The sequence below is a fragment of the Capricornis sumatraensis genome, chromosome 15 (assembly GCF_032405125.1).
Source record: "Capricornis sumatraensis isolate serow.1 chromosome 15, serow.2, whole genome shotgun sequence".
Classification (NCBI taxonomy): Eukaryota; Metazoa; Chordata; class Mammalia; order Artiodactyla; family Bovidae; genus Capricornis; species Capricornis sumatraensis.
The window spans coordinates 6,064,932-6,086,741 of record NC_091083.1 but is presented as its reverse complement, the minus strand read 5'-3'; the positions used below and the strand labels follow the sequence as shown (position 1 = coordinate 6,086,741).

At 40.4% G+C, this 21,810-nt stretch overlaps 1 protein-coding gene across 4 annotated transcripts in view; it reads right to left on the bottom strand.

The window, feature by feature from the left end:
* Positions 1-225: 225 nt before the first annotated feature.
* Positions 226-21,810, bottom strand: part of PLCB4 (phospholipase C beta 4) — a 187,734-nt gene continuing 166,149 nt past the window's right edge. For 2 of the 4 annotated variants that reach the window (XM_068987745.1, XM_068987746.1), the window contains 5 exons: positions 19,408-19,509; positions 7,525-7,582; positions 7,002-7,088; positions 3,830-3,866; positions 226-1,659 (listed from right to left, as the gene is read on the bottom strand). In XM_068987745.1, coding sequence (XP_068843846.1) covers positions 1,571-1,659; positions 3,830-3,866; positions 7,002-7,088; positions 7,525-7,582; positions 19,408-19,509 — 373 coding nt within the window. In that variant the 3' untranslated portion in view covers positions 226-1,570. The remainder of the gene's footprint in view (positions 1,660-3,829; positions 3,867-7,001; positions 7,089-7,524; positions 7,583-19,407; positions 19,510-21,810) is intronic. The other 2 variants (XM_068987747.1, XM_068987748.1) reach the window with 1 other exon arrangement.

The window sequence follows — 21,810 nt, the reverse complement described above, 5'->3', positions numbered from 1 at the left end:
CAGTCAAACAGTCTTTTTATGTCAGGAGAAAAATGTGTTGGGGGCAGGCATAAACCCCCCTCTAAGAACAACGAAGAGATTATTTAGGAAACAGAAAAAGTACACGGGAAGGCATCCTGACGAGCAAACACTCTGACAGATGTTGGATGTGTTTTCATTTTTTTATTAGAGAAGTTGGAAGTTTAATTTCAGTATTGATGGTAACATAATTCTCTGTTTTACTCAGAGGAACACACAGAATCAATCTGTACAAGCATATACAACAATCCGGTTGGTGGTTGGTGCCCTACATCAGTGATCTGATTAGTTCTCGAGTGCAGTTTCCATGCGCTCCTCTGGGTGTTGGGGCACAGCTCCATCCCAGGAGGTACTTTTCCATGCACTGTCTGCAACACAACTACAACAGGCTTAACGACCATGCAGATTAACACTGTAGCAAATTGTTTTGATATTTAACAGACATAAAAAGATTATTTCCTGATATGAAATTCTGAAAATCTGCATAAATATTTTTTGTGTAAAATTAAATTAGTTATGTATTTTTTTTTGAAACTAGAACTTGAAGTATCAAGAATGCCCACATAGTTCATATACACATATATATAGACTTTTCATTATGCTAAAAGTCTTGAGAGTCAAATTATATTCTGTGCCATACAGTTACTTAACCAGTATTTATTTGCATTAGGTTAACTGTGTACGGGTTAGTCATAATCGGTGCTTGTGTATCATGCAAAGATAGTTCTAATATTCCTGTTCACTAATCTTGTCACGTGGCAATACTTAACATGATTTTGCTCTCTGACAGTGTGAATTAGGAGCATAAATACTTTTTACATGGTCACATTTACAAACAGTTGCCAATAACCACTTCACAATCTTCATGGTGTAAGAGTGAGCTGTAGTAATCTAGGGTCAGCAGAAGCAATTCCTAGGAAGCAATGTCAGATGTCAGCTTCTTAAACGTGCCTGAGAGTTCTCCTTGTGAGCACAGTGGGTTTTGGCACAAGGACACCGTTCTATTTTTCTATTGTTCTAACCGTTTCCGTGACTGGTATAGGAAGTTCGCTTTGTATGGCATGGTGGAGACATGGCACTTACTGATGAGGTAACTCATGTAGAAAAATCCCCCCAGTTGCTGTCTAGCAGATCACCACTGCTGCTATTAATCTGCAGACAGTTTCCTCCCCCCACCCCAGTGCATGTGCTTGCTATGACATGGCTAATGCACTACTTTTGCTGCTGCTCAAACATGTCTTAACGCATCACAAAGCAGAGTTTTTAACACCAAGCTCATTTACTTGTGATGATATTTTCTGGCAAACATGTTGAAGTGGTATGATAAACAGGTAAACTCTGACTTACTGGAGTCGCAGTTTGGGGGGATTTGTAACTACTTTTGGTTGAGCGAGGAAATTTAGTATTCAGAATGTTTAAGAGAAGTAAGTCTCTGTGGTTTCAGGTGACATTTTGTCTACATGGCAAGGAAACGCAGAAGACATCAGCTTTCCTCCATGGAATCTGTGTTCAGAAGCTGGGGACTGCTCTTTGATGTGGTGGTTCTGTGGGTTCAGTTTGTGTCCTGGAGTTTCACACAACTGTTGCTGGTCTGCGGTCCATCTCGGCTTCCAATTTCACCATCTGCTGCATCTCCTTCGCCTGTAACATCAGAAACAAGACCTTACATGTTGAAATCCTCTCCTGAAGACATGCAGCAAAACCCCACCTCTTTTCCCTCGAATTTGATGCTTGTCACTGTGTCCTGGGTACTTAAAAGTGTGGTCCACAGACCAGCAGCATCAGCATTGCCTGGGATCTTGTGGGAAATGCAGGATCTGAGACTCCACCCCCACCCTACTGACCCAGAGTCTGCATTTTAGTAAGATCCCCAGGGAAGTTTTATGCATGTTAAAGTCTGGGAAGGAATGGTCCACACAGTACCAGGAAAACAACTGGAAAAGAAGCTACACCTGTCACTTGTAGATCACGTCATTTCTAACTGTTTGATTTAGTTTCCACAGACTGACATGCCTTGATGGTGTGTAGATAATTTGATCACTTTTAGAATAAGCATTGCTTATGTACAATTTATTCCTCAAATAGCTTGAAAGTTAATGAAAAGTGACTGTCTAAGAATCTCACGGATGGGAAAGCTTGGGTGGAAGTCTATCACGTTAGACTGGTTGGAGTATGCTGCGGGCAGAATGTCACATGCATACGTAGGGTTCTTGGAAGGCTGCTGTGTAAAAAAATCTCCTTACAGGCTCTCACTTCTCTGGAGCAATTCAGCTTTTACAGTCTACCCCAGGAAGTAAGCTACAGTGAATTGAATCTCATGAATTAAGGCTGTCAAGAAGACAACCAGCTGATTTGAGAGGTGGAAAGGTGTCTGATGGGCACAGGTTCTGGTGACAAGTCACTGCCTGGCAATATAGGGAAAAATCAATTGTTTCATTTTAAGCTTTACTTTCCAACCATGTGCTTTTTTTCGAACCCAACACATGTATCTTTTGGAGAAAAAGCATTCCTGTCCTCTTTCAGTGACACATCACTTTGAAATAAAGGACATTTAAAAATGGAAACATGGATATATAAAGATATAACTTGGAGGAGGACCCTGATGAGCTCTGATGTTACTATTTGTGTCGACTTTGGTATTCCAACCAAATGGAAGGTCAGTGGGAGGATTTAGTCAACTCTGCCGATCATACTATGAGCATCAAAATGTACCAAATGAAGTTTTGCTATGAAATTAGTTTGACCCACAGACCACAGAGTGATCTCCTTCTTATTGTTATTTTTAGACTGTGCCTTTAAATTCCATTTTGGTGAGGATGGATGTAAAAACACCAAATATAGTAACTTTCTGCTTACATTTGGGATGGATGGCTCCCACTCCCCAGATCTTTTTTTTTTTTAATGCCTGAAACCTACTAATGCTCTAATAGAAAAATGAAGAAATGGAGAAAATACACGAACATGAAACTATGACACAAACAGTATTTATAAGAGATGACAGTGAAATATCAGCACTGGAAATTAAATATTTTGTGTTCAGTAAATAGTAATAAAGGATTCCCTCTGCTTCTTTCCCTCTAGCATTAAGGACAATATTGAACATGGTGTAGAGAGAAGGATCCTATTAACAGTACAGGAGGATTCCAAGAGCTAGGTTCTCATATGAGCAGGGTGACCACTCATGCTCACTTGTCAGGATGGTTCCAATTCATGCCTATGGTCCTGGCTATTATGAACAACATCCCGTTTCACTTTCAAAGCTATTCTGTTTGAATGATAAATTATATGGTTACCGTATGTATAAGGGGTGATTAGGTTTCCTGGCAGACTGGTTCTAACAGAAAGCATGACAAGAGTCTTTGTACAATGATGCTGTATAATGTGTTTGCATGCAGACCATAACTCTCTGTTACTAAAAACCACCAATCAACTTTTACTGGGTACTTTAAAAATTAATGGCAGTCATATTAATGTTTGTGAAAGATCTGACTCTGTGACCCAGTTTCAGCTGTGATTGATCCAAAGGACCACCGTATATCACTTTTTCCAGTGACTGGGTATGTCTTCATCAGCATGAGATTCCTAGGTCTGCAACTGGAAAGGATGCTAAAATGCCATCAGAAATAATTCTCTCAAGACGCTGGGCATTTCAGTTTGAATTGTACATCAGAAATCCAAGCATCAAATAGTCAAACTCAAACCCTTGTGATCTTAACTAGTCAAGAGCAGATGTGAATCATCAAAGCAGCGAGAATACGAGCGCAGTTGAGCAGGAAGGCAATATCTTGCTTATCAGAATTTTCAGTCCTACCTTGAGTTTGGGACACTGCATGACAGGATTTCAAAAGCTGTTTGTACAAAAATAGTAATGTCAAAATTGAGTCATACATACAAAACAAAGAAAATAAATGAATACTGAAGTGAATTTGAAAAATGAATGCAAAACCATATACAGAAAAGCAAAAGGCTAAGGATAAAACATGTATAGAACCATCAGCAACAAACTTACCCCAGGCTGATCTCAACAGAAACAAAAGAACAAAAGCGACCAATGCCTCTCAGCCCATACTGCAGCTCTCCCATGGGGTGAGACCCTCACCTCTCCTCATTACATGACACGACTGATGACAAAACCAACTTTTAAAACTTGAGTATGACAGTAATGGAGCATTTCATGTTTGAAATGGTGCATGTCAAGACAGATGAGCTCATGTATGGCTGGGAGGTCTATGGGAAATGGTAGGGAAAAAAAGTCCCCATCCTTTGGAGTTTTAAATGAATACTTGCCAACCAAGCAGGCAAAGCCATTCAAAATGACATAGGAGGTTAGGATCCAGAATCAGGACCCAGATAGGTTGAAACCTGAGTTGTTTCTGCCAGTGCCTCAGCACTGTCTAACTAATGAAGTAGATGATTCCAGGCTTTGCTTTGGGGCAACCAGGAAAATTTATAGGATAAGGGCTATAGGGAAGCAGTAAGAAACTTTAAAGGGAGATATTATTGCAGAATGTTAAAATTAATTTATTTTATTCTTTTTTAAATTTTTTTTAAAGTCTTGAGGTTTAATAGCAGTTTGCGAGATTGTTATACAAGTTTGGGATTGTCTGGAGACAGGAAACTGTTTCCTGTCAATGAAATTTTGAATTGAGTTGCTTCAGTCGTGTCTGACTCTTTGTGACCCCAATGGACTGTAGCCCACCAGGCTCCTCTGTCATGGGATTCCCCAGGCAAAAATACTGGAGTGGGTTGCCATGCCCTTCTCCAGGGGATCTTCCTGACCCAGGGATCAAACCCGGGTCTTCTACATCACAGGCACATTCTTAACTACTCAGCCACCCAATAGGATATAGGGGGAGCTCTCCAAATGGTTCCAGACCTCACCTAATATGAGGCAAGAAATAGAGCTCCAGCATCTTTGGCACTGTGCCAAGACAGTGTTGAACCACAGGTAGTAACTGAATTGAGAGGTATTCAATCTGTAAACTCCCCCCTCCAAAAGTACACTAGAAAATCTCTGGGACTGAATTTGTTACAGAATGGGCCATATTTATAAAGCAAAGCTTAACACAGAAATTCAAGTCCAAATTGCACACTTGCTGGAAGCATCAATATACCTTGAATTTCTTTTCATGGAATCTCATTACATCTTCACCAAATCTCAAGCTTCTTACATTCTTTCCTAAGATTCTATGACTCAAAGTATCAGGTGTGGGTGGTAGGCATTACCTGCGACCCCTTGAAAGGCATTATATGAATTTCAGAAACAAGAAACAAGAAGTTTCCTCCCAATAAGATCCAATCAATACTGTTATTAATCCAATATTTCAGTGTAAAATCTCTGGTGTGATTTGAGTTACACATGGATTAGGATAAAAGGCCAAAGTGATTTTAAAATTGTGTACTTTAGCTCTGAAACTAAAAACACTAGGTATTCTCTAGCTCTGATATATACCACTATTGTAATGATGAGCAATTTTTAGCACATTTATATTCTTTAGTCAAGCTTGTTGCTAAGCAACACAGTGATTTCTAAGTAGTTTCTTAATTTAGTTAACTGACACAGAGCTGCATCTTACCTTCATTGTGCCTTCTTTAAGGCATCCTTATCCCCACCCAGTACTGAGTCACTGAAGAGGATTCAAATGTTTAGAAATAGCAGCTATTCCCTTATCCATCCCTCACCCTCCAGAAACACTTTCTGAGAAATGGCTTTGACAGCAAAAAAAGATAGGTAACTTGTACTAGAAGGTGCTGTATCTAGGGATTGGTCAAATGAGTGGGATCTGTGGGACAATAAACACTTATTGTCCGCCTTGGAGATCTGTGGACTATTCATGAATAGAAGCATTTGGCTGGAAAAGAAATGGGAAACATAACTTAGAAGAATGCTGATGAATAAAACTTCTATCAACCAAAAGTAAAGGACATGAAACCAGAAGTTGGATTTATTTGTTACTCAATTGCAATACAAAAAACAAACCCTGATTTTATCGTTTTGTTTTACTTTCTCAAAGGTACTTTTTAGTCTAATTTCCAGTTAAGTTTTCTTCAATGGAAGCCATTTACTCTTAAAAAAAAAATACCTTAAAGAGGATTACTTTATATGTGAAAGGGAACAGGAAAGAATAATGCAGTACAAGTACGGGTTTCAGAACTTCTTTACAGCTTCTAGACTGGAGCAAACTGCCTAGAAATAATAACTTCCAAACCAGCTACACCTGAAGAGGTGTATTTGGACTGAGATAGGCTGAAATTTTAACTGCTACTGAGGGTCATCGTGCCATAGAAGCTAGAGGTATTTCCATCCAATTGAAATGAGACTGTGGATGGCCAGTGGGCTGTAGCCCAACTATCTGAACTCCATTTGAGGCAAATACACATTCATCTTGATGTTGGTATATGCCTGACAGCTACTGAATAGTTGGATTTTGGAGACCTCTTTTTATTTGTGTATATTTTAATTTAGTGTTTAACACTAAGAGTATGGTATCCACTCACATTCAGTGGTTTGTAGAATTATGGCAGTTTATGCAATTAGGTTTGGCTTGGAAGTCCTGAGAAGGTTTTATAATTTCATTTTTAGATTGAGGTTGAAAGTAGGTGGTTTCTCATTTGCTTTTAAATACAATATCACTTGTCTCTAGGGTACAAGTGATATAACTTCACATAAAAATGGAGAAGTAACTTATAATCTGTTTTCTCCTCCTCTCAGGAATGTCCTTTTTAAAATCCCCATCATCTAATCAAATTTTGATGCTTTTTTTCTCCACAGCCACATTCCTCTCCCACTTCAAAAAAAGTACTTTCTGTTCTTTTTGGATGAAAAGGGCAAAGCACAGTAATGGCACCAAATTTTTCTAGCCACGTTCCTACGTCACTACGCAGGCTGCTAGCTTCAGCAGGAGGGTCACTGTGGGCCATGGCATTTGCCTCCTGGATCTGGTTGGCTGCCTACATCTTTTTACGCTTTTTAAGTGAAATACCTGCTCATTCTGTTTCTCTAGGAATTCGAGGTGCTCCAGCTGGACTTTTTTCAACTGATCCATTTCTTTGGACTGCTTCATGGCGAGCTGCAAAGCAAAACAAAACACTTCAGATCAACTTTGGGTTGTAACCTTAAAACTTATGGATGAGGGTTGGTAGTTTGCAGTTTAAGAGAAGGATATAAAAATAATTTAAAAAAGAAGAAAGAAAATAGCCTGAAAACGGAGAATTTAAACCTCATAATTTTTGCTGGTAAGATAGTTGCTGCCAAAATCTTAGAAAAGAAAAGAGTATTTGTGCATGATTAAAATTTGGCTTCATTTTCTGTATAAAATAGTACCAAATAATTACCTTATAGGTTTTAGTGAGAGATTAGCTTTCAGGGAGAAGAGAAGAGAAGTTAGAATATTTAGCATACAGAAAAATCAAATTAGGCAAATCAGCTAGAAGTCTGAAATCTAAGCATGAGCTACTATTTAGTTTTTTTCAAAGGAAAAGTGCTAAGAAAATTATGATACTTACTCTCTTTCTTTCTTCCAGAAACTTTTTAGTGTTGCTGCTATTTAACTCCCTGACTCTCCTAAAAGCAAAGGTACAAACAACAGTTGGTATGTCACTGGATGGAATTAATTGATATTAAGTAAGAAAAATTCATATTTCATTTAATTATTTAGATGAGATTATACTTCCTTTTCCTAATGTTTTGAGGAATTTTGAAATATACAATGTACAGAGAAAAAGACACAAAACATCTGTGTATCCATCACTCAGACTAGTCAATATTAGTAAGTTTTACCACCCTTGTCTCATATTTTTAAAGGAAATAAAAGTGTTGCAAATATAAACAAAGCCCCCTTTGTATTTCTTCTGGACTCCATTTCCCCTCTTTCTCTCTCTCCAGAGGTAACCACTTTCTGAATTTTGGTGTTCCCATCAATCAAGATAGGCAGAAGAAACATCAACAGCCTCAGGTATGCAGATGATACCACTCTAATGGCAAAGCAAAGAGGAACTAAAGAGCCTCTTGATGAGGGTGAAGGAGGAGAGTGAAAGAGCTGGCTTAAAGCTATATACTAAAAATACTAAGATCATGGCATCCAGCCCACTACTTCACACCAAATAGAAGGCGGAAAAGAGGAAACTGATGGGTTTCCTCTTCTTGGGCTCTAAAATCACTAAGGATGGTGACTGCAGTCATGAAGTCAGAAGATAGTTGACTGCTTCTTGGCAGGAAAGCTATGACAAACCTAGACAGTGGGTTAAAAAGCAGAGACAATACTCTGCTGACAAAAGTCTGTTTAGTCAAGGCTATGGTTTTCCCAGTGGTCAGTTATGGCTGTGAGAGCTGGACCGTAAAGAAGGCAGAACACCAAAGAATTGATGCCTTCCAACTGTGGTGCTGGAGAAGATTCCTTGGACAGCAAGGAGATCAAACCAGTCAATCTTACGGGAAATCAACCTGAATAATCTTTGGAAGGACTGATGCTGAAGCTGAAGCTCCATGTTTTTGGTCACCTGATATGAACTCATTGGAAAAGTCCCTGATGCTGGGAAAGACTGAGGGCAGAAGGAGAAGAAGGCATCAGAGGATGAGATGGCTGGATGGTATCACCGATGCAAGGGACATGAACTTGGGCAAACTTTGGGAGATCGTGAACAGGGAGGCCTGGCGTGCTGCAGTCCATGGGGTCACAAAGAGTCAAACACAACTGGGTTACTGAACAATAACAAATCTGTGTTTTAATATTTTTATTACATATAGACATATCTGTATGTAATATACACAAATGTTTCTTAAACTTTCATATGCATACAAATCACCTCTATCATACATGCATACATATATACATCCTGTATCACACATATACACAACAACCTCTACTCTTTGTGACCCCATGAATCACAGCACGCTAGGCCTCCTTGTCCATCACCAACTCCCGGAGTTGACTCAAACTCGTGTCCAATATATATATGTAAATAATTTTGTATGGCTTCCAAATTAACCTGCTAACATATTCTGTGTTTCTTTTGATAACTTGTCACTTAGATTTATGATTCAGAGATATAACCATGTTTCAAATAAGTCCATTATTTTCACCAGCTGTATGGATTTTTCCATTTATGGAAAATTTTGACTACAATATTTCATTTTGCCTTTAATAACAAGTATGGTTTTATTTGCCAACCATGCACAATGGTCTGGTGCATAGGGTCTTGCAATGCTTGGCACATTGTCTGTCTGTTGGCTAAATAAATAAAGTGTAGGACTTATCTTCTTGTGTATATGAGCAAAGGTTTCTGCAGGGGGTAAACCTAGGCTTGCAGGTTGGTAGGGAATGAATGACTTCATCTTTATTCCAAAGTACTTGTCCCAATTTGCATTCCCATCCACGGTATCTGGGTGCTACCATTTCTCCATATCTTCGTCCACTCCTGTTACTATCAGAGATTTCCTTTTTTTGTAAGTTGGTTGGTTTTCTAAAATGGCATCATGCTGTTGCTGCAACTCACATTTCCTACAGTATGTAATACTGTATTGTGAAAAATAGTCACCATGCTGAAGTTAGATCCCTAAGGCTTATTAATCTTATAACTGTGAGTTTGTACCTTTTAACTAACATCTCCCCATTTCCCTACCCCTACCTAAACCTTGGTAATCACTAACCTACCCTGTTTATATGAATTTGGCCTTCTTTAGGGTCCACAAATAGATAGTATTTTTCTTTCTCTGATTTATTTCACTTAGCATAATGTTCTCAGAGATCCATGTTGTCCCAAATAGCAGTATTTTCTTCTTCTAATGGAAAAATATTTCATTGTATATGCATCTCAAGCTTTCCTTAACCAGTCACTCAGACACTTCGGCTGTCTGCTGTCTTGGCTGTTGTGAATAGTCCTGTGATGAACATGGGGATGCAGACAGCTCTTGCAGACAGTGTTTTCATTTCTTTCGGATCTATACCCAGAAGTGGAATCACTGGATCAAATGGTAGTCCTATTTTTCATTTTTTGAGGAACCCCCTCTGTATTACTTCCCACAGTGGCACTGCCAGATCACAATCCCACCAACAGTGCACAAGGGTTCCCTTTTCTCCACATCCTGGCCAATACATCTTATCTACTGAATTTTTGGTAATAGCCATTCTAACCGATGTTGAAGTCATATCTTATTGTGGTTTTAATTTGCATTCCCTGGTGATGAGTGATGTTGAGCACCTTTTCACATAGGTGTTGGCCATCTGCGTGTCTTCTTTAGAAAAATGTCTTTTTTTTTTTTGTCTTTTGAAAAGTGTCTATTTTCGGTCCTCTGCCCACTTAAAATTTTTTTTCCCAAACATTTAAAAAATTTATCTATTTATTTATGGCTGAGCCAGGCCTTCGTTGCGGCATGTGGGCTCTCACTACTTGCAGCGAGCAGGGGCTGCTCTCATTGCAGTGCAGGGGCTTCTTGTTGCGGTGGCTTCTCTTGCAGGAGGCACGGGCTCTAGGGCGCACGGGCTTCTGCAGTTGTGGAATACCAGCTTAGTTGCCTTGAAGCATGTGGATTCTATCCAGACCAGGGATCGAACTCACGTCCCCTACATTGGCAGGCAGACTCTTAACCACTGGACAACCAATGAGATTCCTATGCCCACTTGTAAAATCAGATTTGTTTTTGCTGTTGGTTTCTGTGAGTTACTTACATATTGTGAATATTAATCTGTTACCTGTCATATGTTTGCAAATATTTTCTCCTATTTGGGAGGCCACCTCTTTATTTTGCTGATTATTTATTTCTCTTTCTGTGTACTTGGCTACCTCTGAAAAACTGATAAAGTGCATTGTCACTCAGTTAAAATATAATGCCATTTATGTTGAAATATCTTCTTAGACACAGACAGAAGTGTTTTTCAGCTTCTGCATGTCTTTCTTAGCTCTCTGATAATAAATATCTAATTTTATTTCTCAGTGGTTTGACAAGATGGATACACACAATATATGTTACCTTAAAAAAGGTAACTATTTGGCATAGAGAAATTATTTTTTAAAAAACAAGTCTTTTGTAGATGTTTTGGAATCACCTAACTGAGAGGAGCTACCCCTCGCCCAAGGTCAGGGGCGGCGGCCAAGGGGAGCTACCCTGCGCCCGAGGTCAGGGGAGGCGGCTGAGAGGAGCTATCCCACGTCGAAGGAGTGGCGGCTGCACAGGGCAGGAGGGCTGAGAGGAGCTACTCCACGTTCAAGGTCAGGAGGGGCAGCCGTGAGGAGATACCCTTCATCCACGGTAAGAGAAACCCAAGTAAGATGGTAAGTATTGCAAGAGGGCATCAGAGGGCCGACACACTGAAACCATAATTACAGAAAACTAGCCAATCTGATCACACAGACCACAGCCTTGTCTAACTCAATGAAAATAAGCCATGCTGCATGGGGCCACCCAAGACAGGCGGGTCATGGTGGAGAGGTCTGACAGAATGTGGTCCACTAGAAAGGGAATGGCAAACCACTTCAGTATTCTTGCCTTGGAGAATACCCGATGAACAGTATGAAAAGGCAAAATGATAGGATATGAAAGAGGAACTCCCCAGGTCGGTAGGTGCCCAATATGCTACTGGAGATCAGTGAAGAAATAACTCTAGAAAGAATGAAGGGATGGAGCCAAAGCAAAAACAATACCGAGTTGTGGATGTGACTGGTGATAGAAGCAAGATCCGATGCTGTAAAGAGCAATATTGCATAGGAACCTGGAATGTCAGGTCCATGAATCAAGGCAAATTGGAAGTGGTCAAACAGGAGATGGCAAGAGTGAACGTCAACATTCTAGGAATCAGCGAACTAAAATGGACTGGAATGGGTGAATTTAACTCAGATGACCATTACATCTACTACTGTGGACAGGAATCCCTTAGAAGAAATGGAGTAGCCATCATGATCAACAAAAGAGTCCAAAAGGCAGTACTTAGATACAATCTCAAAAAGAACAGAATGATCTCTGTTCATTTCCAAGGCAAACCATTCAATATCACAGTTATCCAAGTCTATGCCCCAACCAGTATTGCTGAAGAAGCTGAAGTTGAACGGTTCTATGAAGACCTACAAGACCTTTTAGAACTAACACCCAAAATAGATGTCCTTTTCATTATAGGGGACTAGAATGCAAAAGTAGGAAGTCAAGAAACACCTGGGGTAACAGGCAAATTTGGCCTTGGAATGCAGAATGAAGCAGGGCAAAGACTAATAGAGTTTTGCCAAGAGAACATACTGGTCATAGCAAACACCCTCGTCCAACAACACAAGAGAAGACTCTACACATGGACATCACCAGATGGTCAACACCGAAATCAGATTGATTATATTCTTTGCAGCCAAAGATCGAGTCAGTCAGCAAAAACACGATGGGGAGCTGACTGTGGCTCAGATCATGAGCTCCTTATTGCCAAATTCAGACTTAAATTGAAGAAAGTAGGGAAAACCATTAGACCATTCAGGTATGACCTAAATCAAATCCCTTATGATTATACAGTGGAAGTGAGAAATAGATTTAAGGGAGTAGATCTGATAGATAGAGTGCCTGATGAACTATGGAATGAGGTTCATGACATTGCACAGGAGACAGGAATCAAGACCATCCCCATGGAAAAGAAATGCAAAAAAGCAAAATGGCTGTCTGGGGAGGCTTTACAAGTAGCTGTGAAAAGAAGAGAGGTGAAAAGCAAAGGAGAAAGGGAAGATATAAGCATCTGAATGCAGAGTTCCAGAGAATAGCAAGGAGAGATAAGAAAGCATTCCTCAGGGATCAATGCAAAGAAATAGAGGAAAACAACAGAACGGGAAAGACTAGAGATCTCTTCAAGAAAATTAGAGACACCAAGGGAACATTTCATGCAAAGATGGTCTCAATAAAGGACAGAAATGGTATGGACCTAATAGAAGCAGACAATATTAAGACGAGGTGGCAAGAATACACAGCAGAACTGTACAAAAAAGATCTTTATGACCAAGATAATCACGATGGTGTGATCACTCACCTAGAGCCAGACATCCTGAAATGTGAAGTCAAGTGGGCCTTAGAAAGCATCACTACAAACAAAGCTAGTGGAGGTGATGGAATTCCAGTGGAGCTATTTCTAATCCTGAAAGACAATGCTGTGAAAGTGCTGCACTCAATATGCCAGCAAATTTGGAAAACTCAGCAGTGGCCACAGGACTGGGAAAGGTCAGTTTTCATTCCAATCCCAAAGAAGGGCAATACCAAAGAATGCTCAAACTATCACACAGTTGCACTCATCTCACATGCTAGTAAAGTAATGCTCAAAATTCTCCAAGCCAGGCTTCAGCAGTATGTGAACCGTGAACTTCCAGATGTTCAAGCTGGTTTTAGAAAAGGCAGAGGAACCAGAGATCAAATTGCCAACATCCGCTGGATCATCAAAAAAGCAAGAGAGTTCCAGAAAAGCATCTATTTCTGCTTCATTGACTATGCCAAAGCCTTTGACTGTGTGGATCACAATAAACTGTGGAAAATTCTGAAAGAGATGGGAATACCAGACCACCTAACCTGCCTCTTGAGAAATCTGTATGCAGGTCAGGAAGCAACAGTTAGAACTGGACATGGAACAACAGACTGGTTCCAAATAGGAAAAGGAGTACATCAAGGCTGTATATTGTCACCCTGCTTATTTAACTTCTATGCAGAGTACATCATGAGAAACGCTGGACTGGAAGAAGCACAAGCTGGAATCAAGATTGCCGGGAGAAATATCAATCACCTCAGATTGGCAGATGACACCACCCTTATGGCAGAAAGTGAAGAGGAACTAAAAAGCCTCTTGATGAAAGTGAAAGAGGAGAGTGAAAAGGTTGGCTTAAAGCTCAACATTCAGAAAATGAAGATCATGGCCTCTGGTCCCATCACTTCATGGGAAATAGATGGGGAAACAGTGGAAAGTGTCAGAGTTTATTTTTTTGGGCTCCCAAATCACTGCAGATGGTGATTGCAGCCAAGAAATTAAAAGATGCTTATTCCTGGAAGTAAAGTTATGACCAAACTAGATAGCATATTCAAATGCAGAGACATTACCAAGGTCTGTCTAGTCAAGGCTATGGTTTTTCCTGTGGTCATGTATGGATGTGAGAGTTGGACTGTGAAGAAAGCTGAGCGCCGAAGAATTGATGCTTTTGAACAGTGGTGTTGGAGAAGATTCTTGAGAGTCCCTTGCAAGGCGATCCAACCAGTCCATTCTAAAGGAGATCAGTCCTGGGTGTTCATTGGGAGGAATGAGGCTAAAGCTGAAACTCCAATACTTTGGCCATGTCATGCGAAGAGTTGACTCATTGGAAAAGACTCTGATGCTGGGAGGGATTGGGGGCAGGAGGAGAAGGAGACGACAGAGGATGAGATGGTTGGATGGCATCACCGACTTGATGGACATGAGTTTGAGTGAACTGTGAAATTTGTTGATGGACAGGGAGGCCCTGCGTGCTGCGATTCATGGGGTCGCAAAGAGTCAGACACGACTGAGCGACTGAATTGAACTGAACTGAACCGAATCATTAGATACAGAGTTATAATAAATAAGTATGTAGAGTTGAAATAGGAAAAATTACATAAAGAATTTTCTGGTTATTAATAGCTCTTAATTTAAGACAATTTGACCTCAACTCGTCTGAAGTCCACTTTGCAACATATTGAAAAAATAGGATAAAGAGCTATTTAACAATTAGTATATTTTTGGGTTGAATTCTATATTTCAACTTGTAACAGTCTAAAACAGTTTAACAAGGTTTTTATCATGGCACAAATATTTTATGTTTGTGAGCTAAAGTGGATGATGTCCTTTCCATGCACACAAGGCCCTTAAACAAAGTTCCTTTTCTGAGAATAATGTCCAGAAGATGGTACTTCATTGGAAATGACATCCAGTTGTGGATATGTCTGGTGGGGAAAGTAAAGCCTGATGCTATAAAGATCAATATTTCACAGGAACCTAGAATGTTAGGTCCATGCATGAAGGTAAATTGGACATGGTCAAGCAGGATACGGCAAGACTGAACACGTTAGGAATCAGTGAACTAAAATGGATGGGAATGGGTGAATTTAATTCAGATGGCCATTACATCTACTATTGTGGATAAGAATCCCTTAGGAGAAATGGAGTAGTCCTCACAGTCAATTAGAGTCTGAAATGCAGTACTTGTGAGCAATCTCAAAACTCACAGAATAATCTCGGTTCATTTTAAAGGTAAATCAGTCAATGTCATAGTAATCCAAGTCTATGTCCCAACCACTAATTCTGAAGTTGACCAATTCCAGGAAGACCTACAAGACTTTCTGGAACTAACAGACGCACGCACACACACAGATATCCTTTTCATCATAGGGGACTGAAATGCAAAAGTAGGAACTCAAGAGATACCAGGAGTTAACAGGCAAGTTTGGCCTTGGAGTATAAAATGAAGCAGGGCAAAGGCTAACAGAGTTTTGTCAAGAGAACACACTGATCATAGCTAATACCCTTTTTCAACAATGCAGGCAATGACTCTACACATGGACATCACCAAATGATCAATACCAAAATCAGATTGATTATATTCTTTGCAGCCAAACATGGAGAAGGTCTATACAGTCAGCAAAAACAAGACCTGGAGCTGACTGCAGCCCAGATTATGAGCTCCTTGTTGCAAAATACAGGCTTAAATTGAAGAAAGAAGGGAAAACCACTAGGCCATTCAGGTATGAAATTCAAAGTCAAAGTCACTCAGTCGTGTCTGACTCTGTGACCTTGTGGACTATACAGTCTATGGAATTCTCTAGGCCAGAATACTGGAGTGCATAGCCTTTCCCTTTTCCAGGGGATCTTCCCAACCCAGGGATTGAACCCAGGTCTCCCACACTGCAGGCAGATTCTTGACCAGCTGAGCTACAAGGGAAGCCCAAGAATACTGGAGTGAGTAGCCTATCCCTTCTCCAGTGGATGTTCCTGACCCAGGAATTGAACCAGGGTCTCATGCATTGGAGGTGGATTCTTTACCAACTGAGCTATCAGGGAAGCCAAAATGAGTCAGTCAGTCAGTGATACATACATACATATATATATTTCCTCCATTTTGGACTTCCTTCCCATTCAGGCCACCACAGTGCATTAAGCAGAGTTCACTTTGCTATACGGTTGCTTGCTTAGTTGCTCAGTCATGTCCAACTCTTGCAATGCTTTGAACTACAGCCTTCCAGGAACCGAACCAAGGCCTCCTGCATTGCAGGTGTATTCTTTACTAACTGAGTATTCAGGTGTGTCTAAAGCAAATCCCTTATGATTGTACAGTGGAGGTGATTAATAGATTCAAGGGATTAGATCTGGTAGACAGAGTGCTTGAAGAACTATGGACAGAAGTTCATAACACTGTACAGAAGAAAATGACAAAACACCATCCCCCAAAATCAGAAATGCAAGAAGGCAAAGTGGTTGTCTGAGGAGGCTTTACAAATAGCTGAGAAAAGAAGAGAAGTGAAAGGCGAGGGAGAAAGGTAAAGACATACTCAACTGAATGCAGAGTTCCAGAAATAGCAAGGAGAGTTAAGAAGGCCTTCTTAAATGAACAATGCAAAGAAATAGAGAAAAACAACGGAATGGGAAAGACTAGAGATCTCTTCAAGAAAACTGGAGATATCAAGGGAACATTTCATGCAAAGATGGGCACAATAAAGGACAGAAATGGTATGGACCTAACAGAAGCAGAAGACATTAAGAACGGGTGGCAACAATACACACAGGAACTATACAAAAAAGATCTTCATGACCCAGATAACCATGATGGTGTGATCAGTCAGTTAGGGCCAGATACCTGCAGTGTGAAGTCAAGTGGGCCTTGGGAAGATTTACTATGAACAAAGCTAGTGGAGGTGACGGAATTCTAGCTCAACTATTTCAAGTCCTAAAGATGCTGTTAAAGTGCTGCACTCAATATGCCAGCAAATTTGGAAAACTCAGCAGTGGCCACAGGACTGGAAAAGATCATTTTTCATTCCAATCCCAAAGAAGCTCAATGTCGAAGGACGTTCAAACTACTGCACAGTTGCACTTATTTCACATGCTAGCAAGGTAATGCTCAAATTCCTTCAAGCTAGGCTTCAGCAATATGTGAACTGAGAACGTCCAGATTTACAAGCTGGTTTTAGAAAAGGCAGGGGAACTGGAGATCAAATTTCCAACATTTCTTGGATCATAGAGAAAGCAAGAGAATTCAAGAAAAACATCTACTTCTGCTTAGGCTAAAGCCTTTGACTGTGTGGATAACGACAAACTGTAGAAAATTCTTCAAGAGATGGGAATACTGGACCACCTTAACTGCCTCCTGAGAAACTGGTAGGAGGATCAAGAAGCAAGAGCTAGAACCAGACATGGAAGAAATGGCTGGTTCAAAATTGGGAAAGGAGTACATCAAGGCTGTATATTGTTACCCTGCTTATTTAACTTCTATGCAGAGTACACCATGCTAAATGCCAGGGTGAATGAATCACAAGCTGGAGTCAAGATTGCTGGGAGAAATATCAACACCTTCAGATACGCAGATGATAACACTCAAATGGCAGAAAATGATGAGCAACTAAAGAGCCTCTTGATAAGGGTAAAAGAGAAGAGTGAAAAAGCTGGCTTAAAACTCAACATTCAACAAACTAAGATCATGGTATCTGGTCCCATCACTTCATGGCAAATAGAAGGGGAAAAAAGTAGAAGCAGTGACAGGTTTTTCTTGCACTCTAAATTCACCGAGGATGGTGATTTTAGCCATGAAATTAAAACATACTTGCTCCTTGGAAGGAAATCTCTGACAAACGTGGATAGCATATTAAAAAGCAGAGATATCACTTTGCTGACAAAGGTTTGTATAGTCAAAGCTGTGGTTTTTCCAGTAGTGATGTGCAGATGTGAGAGCTGGATCATAAAGAAGGCTGAGTGCCAAAGAACTGATGCTTTCAAATTTGGTGCTGGAGAAGACTCATGAGAGTCTTTTGGACTACAAGGAGATCAAACCAGTCAACCCTATAGGAAATCAACCCTGCATATTATTTGGAAGGACTGGTGCTGAAGCTTAAGTGCCAATTCTTTGGCCACATGATGCAAGAGCTGACTCATTGGAAAGACTCATTGGAAAATGGGAAAGATTTAAGTCAAAAGGAGCACCAGAGGATGAGATGGTTAGATAGTATCACCAACTTCATGGACACGCATTTGAGCAAAATCAGGGAGATACTGAAGGACAGGGGAAGCTGGTATGCTGCATTCCATGGCGTTGCAAATAGTCAGATACCAGTTAGTGACTGAACAATAACAAGATAACTATGCCAATATGATGGTGTACAAGAGCACTGAATAAATTGAGTAATAATCTACTTAAAGAGAAACAAATGATATTCTATGTTTCTTGGGAAATTTCTTGTCCAAAGTGTTGAAAAGGTGATTTCTTTCCAGGTCAAATTTCTGTGGAATTCCAATCCCACTGCTGGCCTATTAATTCCAAACTATATTTAATCCACAAAACTTCAGCATAAAAATGCACCAGATGGTAATACACTTTATATTCTGTAAACGTGAAACGTGGGAAATGCACCGGGCATCAAGTGCTGCTAACTGCCTCTCTTGGGGACCATGACTAGCGATGCCCTCTTAGGTCCCCTTTATCAGCTTTGGCTAAAGCATTCGCAGCTTGGCTCTTCTCTGGATGTCACACAAACCTCTCCCAACTCTATGTGGCCAAGGACTGATTAACACAGACGTACAAGAGCCATGTGCCCATGGCTCAAAGGAGCAGATCACAGTCGTTTACACTCCAGAGCTGGGGTTAGGCTGCAGAGAAACTCTAGCTGAGATCCTAGCCTTGCTTAGCCCCTGCCCTGGCCCCCTCCTGCTCCCTCCTCTCTGCCCTGCTGAAGATTCTTTCCTCAGCAAATCACATGACCTGAAGTCCTATCTTGGTCTTTGTTTCTAGAAAACTCATTCTTAGACAAGGACAAACCAGAAAACCGGAGGGAGGTGATTTGAGATGATCCCTAGTGTCAAGGTCAGTACAAGGCCTACAGACTGCAAACACGTTCAGGGTGGGCTTAACACGTGAGCAGATGAGATGCTTTCAGGGTGACCTAAGCATCATGTGGGAAGGATATTTTGCCATAATTTAAGCAGTTTTGTTTATGCCAGATTTTATACAATTTTGGAAATGAGCACACATATATTGAATGTAAATATGTTTTGCTAGTGGTAGTAAGCAATCAGAAGGTGTTTTATAGCAACAATAATATATCTTGCCAGCAGTTATAACAGCAGGATTCTAGGCCAGCGCTCACAAGGGTTTTTTTATATCTCAAATGTGAGTGTGTGTGTACACTGGAGTCACTATTATATTCTTGCAGTGAGCATTCCAACTCACCTTTCCCGTTCTGCTTTATTTTTGATGGATTTATCTTGGCTGATGGCTTTGCTATTTTCCATAGAAATCTTAGCTTGGTGGGCTCGCATCTCTTTGCTTTCCCTGTGTATTAAAAACAAAACCAGGAAGTGATCATTTTGTAATGTACAGACATCGAATCACTATGTTGTACACCAGAAACTAACACAGTCTTGTAGGTCAATTATACTTATAAACAAACAAACAAACAAAAAACAAAAAAACAACCAAACAAACTCATTAAAAAATTGATCAGATTTGTGGTTTTCAGAGGCAGGGTTGAGGGGAAAGGAAGTTGGATGAAGGTGGTCAAAAAGTACAAACTTCCTGTTGAGTCACTAAGTCGTATCCTGACTCTTTGTGACCCCATGGACTGTAGCCCACTAGGATCCTCTGTCCATGGGATTTCCTAGGCAAGAATATTGGATTGGGTGCCATTTCCTTCTCCAGGGGATCTTCCTGACCCAGAGATCAAACTCACATCTCCTGCTTGGCAGGTAGGTTTTCTATCACTGAGCCACCTGGAACAAACTTCCAATTATATGATAAATAGTACTAGGGATGTAATGTACAACATGACTAAGATGTATGTTACATAAACGTGAAAGTTGTGAAGAGAGCAAATCCTACAAGTTCTCATTACAAGGAAAAATATTTTTCCTTTTCTTTTGTATCTCTATGAGATGATGGAAGGTCACAAAACTTATTGTAATCATTTCATGATATACGTAGGCCAAAGCAGTATGCTCTGCAGCTTACACCATACAGTGCTGTATATCGGTTATACCTCAGTAGAACTGTAAGGGAGAAAAAGCCACCAGGGGAGTGGAGAGTGAGTGTTCAGTAGGTAGAGTTTCAGCTGGGAAAGATGATAAAGCCCTGGAGCTGGACGGTAGTGACTGATGGTTACAACAGTGTGAATACACCTTCTGCTACACACTTACAGTTGACATAGTAAATTTTGCATTGTGGATTTTTACTCTAATTAAAAATATAAACAAAAAACACATTTCATATGTAACAAGAGGACTGGGTTCACTTTTTATCTCATTATTGAGATCATGAGGTTGTCCTGCATTCTGTGAGAAGGAGGGCAGGAGCCCCAGTCCACACGCATGACTCTCCTGGGGGCGGCGGGGCACTCGCTGTGAAGTGTCAGTGCTGGGATGGGAAGAAGAGGCGTGGTGCGTGTCTAACGCAACCCCAACCACGTGATGTGCCTATACAGATGCCCAGAGTAGGACACTGTCGCTAAGTCATCAACATGCCAGATGCATTCTGAATAAATAAAAGCTACAAATCCCAAGTTGTATACAAATATCTCAGGCAATCATGTTTACAAGCCTATATACACTAAGACAAATGGGGATAGTGGGTACTGCATGAGAATAATCAAAGAATGCACAGGGACAGCCGCTTACAGTCAGTAAAACACAAGGATTCTCCAGCTTTGTCCCATGTTTTTTTGGGGGGTCAGATTGCTTGGAAGAGAAAGGATGTTCTAACACTCACAAATGACTGTCTTGCGTTCTGACAGCCCAGGGGAATGAAGGGGACAAATGGTTTCAAATAAACACAGGAAACGGGGTTGGGGGGTGGGGGGAGGGAGCTTACAGGTGACTGATCACTGAGTGTGAATGGGTGTGTGTACCACAAAACTCATCTCTTTGGACTACTGATGAGCACAAACGCACACCACTTAGAATCTGAAAATGAAAGAATTAACAAAGAATCTTCTCTGGAACCTATGGTGATCTCCTTGGAGCACTGCCCGGGAATGGGCAGGTTAAGTGGTGTTTGTACTTTCTGGAAAACGATGGACAAAACTGAAACAGAGAGGTCTCCAGTCAGAGGACTTGAGGACACAGAAGCTGGGTATGCACAGAAACTCCTGGGCCCGAGAAATTGGCTCTCAGAATTTTTCATAACTTGTTATTAAATTGACCATCTCTTCATTCATTCATTCAACAAGCACTTGTCAATAACCAAATAATGTTGCCAAATGTTAGGAAGGCAAGAATTTTTTAACCTAGAACAACAGCTCTGATGGTGACAAAGAAACATGACCACAGGATACTTAACAGAAAGCTTCCGCGCTGCTGTTACTTTGAAAAATACTCCTGCCCTGGATCTATTTTTTAAGGTAAATTAGTAATAAGGTAAATTAGTAATAAGTAAAATGACTTCCTATGTCATACAAGAATTCATTTCCTTTTTTTTTTCTTTTGGAAAATGCCTACTGTTTGGGATAATTTTTTCTCCTTTATTCAACTACAATAAAAGATTAGAAGAGAGTACCTTATTCTTCAAAGTATCTTTGAATAAGGGCAGACATCTAAAATCTGATATTGTAGAAATGGTCAAAGGGAAGATGATGAACCGACC